At 39.1% G+C, this 9,417-nt stretch overlaps 1 protein-coding gene across 1 annotated transcript; it reads left to right on the top strand.

Moving 5' to 3' along the window:
• The first annotated feature begins 589 nt into the window (after positions 1 to 589).
• TOMM7 (translocase of outer mitochondrial membrane 7) lies at positions 590 to 9,214 on the top strand. The gene is made up of 3 exons (XM_011280427.4): positions 590 to 772; positions 4,618 to 4,666; positions 8,997 to 9,214. Exons 1-3 carry the CDS (start codon positions 670 to 672, stop codon positions 9,010 to 9,012), a joined length of 168 nt encoding a protein of 55 aa, XP_011278729.1. The 5' UTR covers positions 590 to 669; the 3' UTR covers positions 9,013 to 9,214.
• Positions 9,215 to 9,417: the final 203 nt, after the last annotated feature.

Here is a 9,417-nt window from a genome sequence, read left to right as displayed (position 1 = left end):
TCCATGTGAAGTTACCCAAATTTAAAAATGTTGGCAAGTAATTGATAATGTTAAAACAAAGAAGAAAAACAACGAAACACCGCGGGAATCAAAGAAAACATGGATAGTGGCCCAGTTGGCCACCAGTTCATAACCTCCCTTGCAGTTCAACCTGCGGGTAGAAGAAACAAACTGATACTGAAAGTGGTTATTTAACACTTTGCCCAAGACTGCACAGCAAGTCAGAATGGGAGTAGGGACTAAAATATAGTCCTCTGGAATTTAGTTAATATTCCTTCTTTTTCAGGAGAGGAACACTTGGAGGTGCACAATAAAACATGGGTAAGGATAAAGTGCGTTCCAGGCTGAAGGAAGCCCCAAAGCACTGCCTCGGGCATCCCACAATCAGCAAACCCCGGCGATTCCTAACACGTAGGAAAGTAAAATCAGGACTCCGGGGGGGGGGGGGGGGGGGGGGGGCGGGGAAGAACCAGACACGCATGCGCCGTCCACAGGTAGCGCCGCGGAGGGGCGTCTTGTCTGGACAGGCGATGAATTACGACCTCTGCTGGCGGCGTCACGACTTCTGCCGTAAATGCGGTGTTTGGCGCGTGCGCGTCTTTTCTTTTCGGAGTCCCTAAGCTGCCGCTGGCGTTGAAGTGTTCTCAGTTCGCCGCTCCGGCTGTCGCCATGGTGAAGCTGAGCAAAGAGGCCAAGCAGAGGCTGCAGCAGCTCTTTAAGGGCGGCCAGTTTGCCATCCGCTGGGGCTTTATTCCTCTCGTGATTTACCTGGGTCAGTAGGAGGAGAACCTGGAAGGAGACGGGAGGGAAGGGTATGCGGAGGCCTTGCCTCCATTTTTGGCTTTCTAGGGCGGGAGACAGAAACCGGACCACGCCGTGCACGTCCTTTGATGTTGTCTAGTCAGTGGGGTCGGTCTAAGCTGAGTTCAAATTCTTGTCTGTCCTTTACTGTTTTCTTAATGGTCTTTAACAAGTTTTTTAAATTCTCATTCTATTTTAACATCTATAAAATGGAGGTGACCTACCTTTGAGGATTGTTGGGAGAGTTAGGCGACCTGATATATTTGGAAGCGACCACTCATTCTGTCATTAGGTGGGTTTTCCCGGCATTTGTCCTCACTTCTACAGGTGGTCCTAAATAGAAAGAGGCCTGTAGACCTCGTGGATATGCCCCGTCTTGAAGCATGATTATGACAATAGTTTTTGCTTTCTTAGTTGCACAGTGAAGAGTTTGGATGATTTTTGTTAGGATCGCATTTTATAGGTGAGGGACTGGAATCAGAAATTTCTTTCGGAAGGACACACAGCTGTTAAGTGGGGAACTATGAACTCAAGTAATGGGGTATCGAGGCCCATACTTTTTTTTTTTTAATGTTTATTTATTTTTGAGAGAGAGTGCGATTGGAAGAGGAACAGAGAGGGGGAGACACAGAATCAGAAGCAGGCTCCAGGCCCCGAGTACAGAGCCTACTGGGAGGCTGGAACCCATAGACCAACTGGGAGATCATGACCTGAGCTGAAGTCTGAGGTTTAACTGGCTAAGCCACCTAAACACCCCTTAAAGGCCCATACTCTTAACCACTGTGCTGTACTGCAAGCATTTAAGTACTTAGACAAATATTGACACCTAGGGCTGTACATTGGGACTTTATCCCGTTTCTAGGATAGTTTTTTGTTTTTCTGGGTTTTTTTTTTTTTGTTTTGTTTTTTTGAAGTATAGGTGATACATAATGTTATATTACTTTCAGGTGTACAATGTGGTGGAAAGGAAAGGTTCCAGCTCTATCAGTTGAGCATGCAGTTTGATATTTTCTAAAACTCAGTTTCACACTTTTAAAACCCTGTGATTTTAACAAGGTGCTGCTTCCTGTTTGTTTTAGGTGTCCTGCATTGTTCAAGATAAAGTACGTTCACTCTTAGTCTTGACAGCCCTTAATTTTGCTGGATGTTTTCCAGGTAGCTGTCACTCCCATTTCCCCATGCAATGTAAACCTACCGGTAATCTGGGGATACTTTGGTATAAAGACTTAAAAAGATCTTTTTCCTACCTATTTTGAATGTTTTTTTGTTTGTTTGTTTTTAAGCATTATTCTGGAGTTTAGCAACTTTGTATAGGTGTCAAGGATTAGAACACATAGTTGTGATAGCCTGCTCTTACAAGCTGTGTACCCCCTCTTTCTCTGCCCCCCCCACTTTGATTTAATGGTAGAAGGACCCAGTTTACTTAGTCAAACACTAGGACGAGCTCTCCTTTTAGCTAAGAAAGTTATGAGGACTTAGGTCCTTCCCCTTCTTTGTGCCTCCTTTTTCCATTGATGCATGTAGGGGGTCCTTTTTTTAGCTTGCACTTTGGACCCTCTGATTTCTTTGCTGTTCTATAAATCTTTACATCTGTCTTTCGCTCCTCCCTTTTTTGTTTTGTGGTTCCTTTTCTATAGCTAGAAAGTTGTAGCTGGTTGCTACATTCTGTGTATCAAGGGCTTTGGTCCGAAGAGAATGCTTCCCCTACTCACCCCCTCCCCCCCCCCCCCCCCCCCCCCCCCGAGTTTATTTTTCCTATTGTGCCCACTGGAGGTATTCTCTTTCTTAGCACTACCATTATGATGATTTTTCACCCTAGCTTCCAACTCAGGTTGACAGTAATATTAGAGCTATCTTTTTAGTAATTCTTCCTTGTTAATCATTGTCTTTTTCCTTTCACTGCGTAGAAATTTAATCTTTTCTTTTCTTTTTATTTTTTAAAATTTAATTTACATCCAAGTTAGCTTATAGTGCAACAGTGATTTCAGGAATAGATTCCTTAATACCCCTTACCCAATTAGACCGTCCCCCCCCCCCCCACAACCCCTCCAGTAACCAGTTCTCCATATGTAAGAGTCTCTTATGTTTTGTCTCCCCCTGTTTTTATTTTTGCTTCCCTTCCCTTATGTTCATCTGTTTTCTATCTTAAAGCCCTCATAGAAGTGAAGGCATAAGATATTTGTCTTTCTCTGCCTAATTTCACTTAGCATAATACCCTCTAGTTCCATCCGTCTAGTTGCAAATGGCAAGATTTCATTCTTTTTGATTGCCATGCAATACTTTATTGTACATATATACCACATCTTTATCCATTCATCCATCGATGGACATTTGGGCTCTTTTCATATTTTGGCTGTTGTTGACAGTGCTGCTATAGAAATTTAATTTTATGTCCAACCTAGTTCCCAGTCAGTTTCTTTTTCTTCTCCCCCTCAGCTCTCAGTAAAAGCTAGAACTGTGGATTGAATTTAGGTTTAAACATAACTTTTAGGGCTTCAGGGAGTACATGGGAATATAGTACCATAAAATAGAACAGTGGCATGATGATAATCTGTTTGGACATTAACCAGTAGGAAGATTTTAATGAATTACCTATTGGAAGACAATTCTCCATGGTGTCTTGAATTTCTACGAATCTTGTGAGCAGGGATTCTGACCACCTTTTGTTCCATATTTTTAAGGATGTTTGTGGAGTGAACAGCCTTGGAAAACAGTATCTCCTTTTAGAGCAAAGGGGAAGCAGTGCTCACTACCCATCACAAAAGATTGTGTTTCCCTAAACTCAGGGTTCATCTAAAAATGATGATATTCTGACTAGTTATTGCTAAGAGTAAGGAACTGTCCTTTGTTTTTGACTCACGATCTTATGTCTTCTACCAGCATCTGTGAAACTGGCAGGCTAGTTTGTTGTCTTGAAAATGGGGTAAAATTTCATACCACTCACAGTTCTTGATGCTTACTTTAATTTTAATCAACAAATTAGATATGTGTTATCCAGTTAATAAATATATTTTAAATGGTAAAAGGTTTATTTGATCATACTTGTAACAAGAGTGTTGACTTAATTAGATTGTTAAACAATAACTTGGTATTTTCTCCTTTTTATTTCCAGTCTTTGCTTTATAAAAAGAGGTTTATCCAAAAGAGGATAAAATAAGATATCCTCAATTGTTTTTTTAAAAATTGAGTTTTTTAAATATTGTTTAAAAAAAATCTTTAAAAAAAAGCTGAGCCTGGGTTGCTCAGTTGGTTAAGGGTCTGACTTTGGATCAGATCATGATCTCCCAGTTTGTGGGTTCAAGCCCTGCATCAGGTTCTGTGTTGACAGCTCAGAGTCTGGAGCCTGCTTCAGATTCTGTGTCTCCCTCTCTGCCCCTCCCCCTCTGTCGCGTGCACATGCTCTCTTTATCTTTCTCTCTCTCTCTCTCAAAAATAAACATTAAAAATTTAAAAAAAAATTCATTTTATTCTTTGTAGTCTTTTACCCAGTATGATGGTAGTTGTGGCACCTTTTTTAAGTAAAGACTAATAATGAAAGTGCGTTCTAAGGGCTACGTGCTAATTGTGTATATAATAAGGATAAGGTTATTTGTCCTCCTTATTGGTTAGTCCTGGACATAATCTCATACCCTAGTTAAGACTCAAGACTTCTATAGCACACAGGTAAATTTAGATGGTGCTAGTAGATATGGATATCATTCTAGCCTACTCTAGGTTGATTTGAAAAGAAAAATTCTTGATTACAAATGTTTTGTCTGCTACGGTTTTAATTGCTATTTATTCTGTTTCTCTCTCCTCCTCCCCCTTACCCTCCAGGATTCAAGAGGGGTGCAGATCCTGGAATGCCTGAACCAACTGTTTTGAGGTACTGCTCTTACAAATAAACATTGCAGGGCAAATGTTCATCTGTTAGCACTGAATCACTAGGAAGCAAGAGTTGTAGTGGTAGGCATTGTAAATGGAGCTGTACTAGTCAGTACAGTTTTGGGCTGTTGGGAAATTGCAGCAGTTTGTAGACCAGTCAAGCTTGTGTTATCAGGTAAGTACTTTCTTTCCCCTTCCTAATTTGATTTTACTGTACTGTGTTATAATCGTAATTAAATGTATTTAAAAGAAAAAGAAGTAACGTATCATCCTACCACTTTGAAAGGTGAATAAACTTTTTAATTAGCCATATTTCTGTTTTCATTCAGCCTTTTATGTCATTTTAACAAGAATACATAGGATTTTATTTTCTTCACCTAAAATTACAATTGATGTCTCCTATTTTCAACTTGTTGATCACTTACCATTTAGGTTTTCAATTTTCAGTAGTTTATATAATAGTATAGTGAACGTTTTAAGAAAGATTTTATAGGTTTTGATATATTTCCTTATAATAAATTCTCAAGGGAGTAAGTCTAAGTGTATGAACATTTATGGCTATGAAAATGCATTGTCAAATTTCTATGTCAGAAAGTCTTGCCAGTAGTGGATAAGCACTTGTGAAAACTTCACATACCCACAGTATACATGTTTGTGTACTCACGTATGTATATGTTCACACATGAACATACATATATACATCTTCTGTATACAAGTGTGTATTTATATATAAAGGCAGAATCTGTAATAGGCAGGTTTGCTGTAAAGGACTGATAATTTGTGGCACGATTTCATTTTGACTTTCTGTCTTACGGATATTTCTTGTGGATTGCTCTAACAGACTTTTCACTGGCTATTCTAGGTCTTCTGTTTCTTCAAACTCCTACTCTAAGCCTTTTTTTTTTTTCCTAGAATGGTCAGAAAATAATAGTAATATCTCTAACAGTCACCTACAATGCATTAGCCACTGTTTTAGGTGGTTTATATACAGTGTCTGTAATTGTCACTTCAGTACTTGAGAGCAGGTCACAGAGTCGGTAGGTGGTGGAGTGTGTCGGTCTCCAAAGCCTACACTCTTTCCACTGGGCCATGTGGGCTCCCCCAGATAATCTTACCACTTTTCTTGCACTTTTCTTAGCATACTGCCATCTGATAATGAATTTCCTTCATCCCCTCTACCTTACCAGCCTCTCCTTTCTCACCGGAAGGGGTTTTTCTTATAAGTTTCCACTGTATATGCCCTCAATTTGACCATTTCTGCAGTTGCTCTCTTCTTCCCTGATAAAGTTCTTCAATAAATGGTCTTCACTGCTGTTTTTCTTCACTTTGCTCTCCCTTTAACCATTTATGGTTTGGCTTAAAACTGGTTTCAAGTGGTCCCCACAAAGTTGCTTTTTTCTTAGCCTCTACATTTTGAACTATGAGATGGGGACTTGAGGTAATGTATCTGCTATTTACTAGCTGACTGAACTCAGACCAGTTATTTTCACAGGGAAATACTAACTACCTTAGGAAGCATCAGAGATGGGATTGCCTACTCACGCTGTGTGAACATTTTCCAAGTACTGGAAATTATCATCAAATACCTTTTCCCAAGAGGCCATTAACTTTTCTAGGGTGATGTTTCCTCTATATAAGTTGTGTATAATATCTGCTTCATAAAGTTTTCATGAGGATTGAATAAGAATATTGTATATGAAGTATGAGTACTTGGCAAGTAATATGTAAGCAATATACTGTTAATAATTTTTAATCTTTTCTGTGTCATCTTCTTTACTTCAGTTCTTTATCATGTGAGAACTTGGTCTAGCACAAGCTACTGCATGCTTCCCAGAATAAACTATATTTTTGTGCCTTTGCTCCAGTGCTTGTGCTCCCTCAGCCTAGAGTGCTCTTTCCCTTGTTTCCACTTGATGAAAACCTATGTCTAGAAAAGCCCAGTCTCAAATGTCATCACTTAAATCTTTTCCCCCTTCTCCTAGCTGAGACCTCTCCATTTTTTTGCATTCCCATAATATTCTTTTGTGTGCATGATTCTCTGCCTTATATTATGCTTGTTGCTTATTTAAAGTACGTCTTGTCCTATAAGTACCTAAAGTAGTTGTCAACGAGAGTCGAATTAATTAAAAGACGCTGACCTCTTAGTGGCTTTTTGGATAAGAATTGATGTAGGATTGCTCTTGTGGTAGCACTTTTAGAATGGATCTGTAAGCTGGGATAAGGCATTTTATGTGCCCCAGGTCAGGTGATAGAGGATCCAGAGATGGGAATAGAATGTGCTCTTCTGTTGTACTTCTTTTTGGCTTCAGTTGTCCCACCAAGAGTTGACCCTTCACAGCTACCACAGTCTGGATGAAGCAACCAGCCCCTGCTCTTTCATTTCTTCACCATGTGTTGCCTTAGTGCTCCTCTCTCTCTGCTGCTGTCTCATTCTTTTCTGTCATTAGGGACGTCTTCTGGTTTCCTTCCAGGGGTATTTGTGATTTAGATAAGAATTGGTTGAGGGCCTGAAAAGGGTTATTCAGTTAGAGAATTTCATATACCGTGCTGCTTGTGCTACGGAGGCCGACAGAGAGACCTTCCTGGGTTGCCTGTACTATACCCTGAAAGGAACAGAATTAGCTAGGATTTTTATTAATGTAAATGTTTTATTAATATAAAATTTGTTCATTAATGTCAAGTTTATATATAAATTTATTATTTTTTAATGTTTATTTATTTTTGAGACAGAGAGAGACAGAGCATGAGCAGGGAAGGGGCAGAGAGAGAGGGAGACACAGAATCTGAGACGGGCCCCAGGCTCTGAGCTGTCAACACAGAGCCCGAAATTTATTTGTTATAATGCTTATATATAGTTCATGATTTACTGGTCTGTTTCCCTTGCTAAGTTATAGGGTTCCTAGGGATTAGAACCATATTTATTTTAGTGTCCTCTTTCACCCAGATGGTGCATTATATGTGGTCAGCAAATGTTGGTTGATAGGAGTCTATATTCAAAATGCAGTACTTTAATAAACACAGAGCAGTAATGAGTAAAACACTTAGGCAAAATATATGAACACTGAGGTTTAACCAAGAGGATCATTGTTCCCATTATCTGTGTAAGGCCAAGAAAGATTTTCTTTTCTCTTTATTTTGGATACTCCTTACCATAGAGGAGGAGCCCTTAATAATTGAATAGTTTTTTGTTTTTTGTTTTTTTAATTTTTTTAACCTTTATTTATTTTTAAGGGACAGAGACAGGGCATGAACAGGAGAGGGGCAGGGATAGAGGGAGACACAGAATCTGAAACAGGCTCCAGGCTCTGAGCTGTCAGCACAGAGCCTGACGTGGGGCTCAAACCCACAAACTGGAAGATCATGGCCTGAGCCAAAGTCGGATGCTTAACAGACTGAGCCACCCAGGGCTCCCTTGAGTAGTTTATTTTTATATCTTAAGTGTATGCAAAAATCCTTGGGGCTTAATGGAAAATTTTAATACACTTTTGAAAATTGGAAATAGATGCATGTTGGTTTTTTTTCCCAGGCAAAGGGAAATACTTTTTAAAAATAGAATGTTCAAGTTATCATTTTGTAATGTGATTTCATTTAATGTGACATATTACTAGAAATCACATTTTTAATCAGCAAGGCATAGAAATAAAACACCTCAACAAAAACAAAACAAAAAACACCTTTTGTCTTCCTCCAGAATCCTCTTAGGAAATAGTTTAGAAGTTTGGGCAAGTTAGTGGCTGGAATGATTGAGGTAAGAGTCAGTTGAGGCTGAAATGGAGGCTAATAATTGCCCCTGGGACTTGTGTGGTACAAAGGTTAAGAGCACCTGGGTCGCATCCCACTCTGCTGCTTAAGTTAGGTAACCATCTCAAAGCCTTGGTTTCCATGTATTTAAAATAAAGGTCATAATTGGGAGTTGGAAACTTTCCACACAGTAGGGACCCGTAGAAAGCATTCAGTAAATGTTATTTTCAGCTTTACTGAGATGGTATCTAATACTGATGCCATTTTATATTGTGGGTTCATCAGTCCTTCATGTTAATGAAAATCATGAGTCATTTATCTTTTGATTGATCTCAACTTGTTTTCCTCTTTGTTTATAATAGGTAACCACACTGAAAAGTAGCAAAACTGTGTTTCTTTAAATATATGTCTCTATGTTTGATTTTTTTTTTTTTTTGGCTCGGTGAGATTGATCCTTGTCTTAAAGTATCTCTGAATTTGATAGACGAGTAAACACAAACATATATGTATAAAATCTTCTAGTTCTTAAACTATGTTCAAGTTTTGTACTTTGGGGTTTAATTTATTTCTCCTCTTCACAAACATTTTAGCTTACTTTGGGGATAAAGGTCATCTGGATTTGGAAGCAATCAGTGAACAGGAACAACATGGAAGGTGTGCACTCTGGCTGGGATGAGAGATGGGACATCGTTCAGACATTCACCAGTTGAATGGCACAGGGCTCTTCTCAGATGAATCGGTGGCAGTGGAACCTCTACCGACTTATTTATCATAGACTGTATCTAAATAAATGTTTTTAACAATGTTATGTCTTGAGTCCTTATTGAATTGAATATAATGGACCACTAGGTAAAAAGTTAGCCTTTTGTACTTTTTCTAAACAGTGAATCTATATATGTGTCTAGATGCTACCTTGAAAAATAAAACTTTCGGGGCACCTGCATGGTTCTGTCGGTTGAGTGTCCAACATTTGATTTTGGCTCAAGTCATGATCCCAGGGTCGTGGGTTCA

Source organism: Felis catus, chromosome A2 (genome assembly GCF_018350175.1).
Source record: "Felis catus isolate Fca126 chromosome A2, F.catus_Fca126_mat1.0, whole genome shotgun sequence".
Lineage (NCBI taxonomy): Eukaryota > Metazoa > Chordata > Mammalia > Carnivora > Felidae > Felis > Felis catus.
Note: the sequence above shows the minus strand (reverse complement) of the source record. Positions and strands in the feature narration are given on the sequence as shown.

What these genes read in the sequence shown, in the direction of transcription:
- TOMM7 (XM_011280427.4), top strand. Translation starts at nt 670, where the DNA reads ATGGTGAAGCTGAGCAAAGAGGCCAAGCAGAGGCTGCAGCAGCTCTTT. An exon ending in TCCTCTCGTGATTTACCTGG is followed by an intron (nt 773 to 4,617) that starts GTCAGTAGGAGG and finishes CTTACCCTCCAG; the next exon opens with GATTCAAGAGGGGTGCAGAT.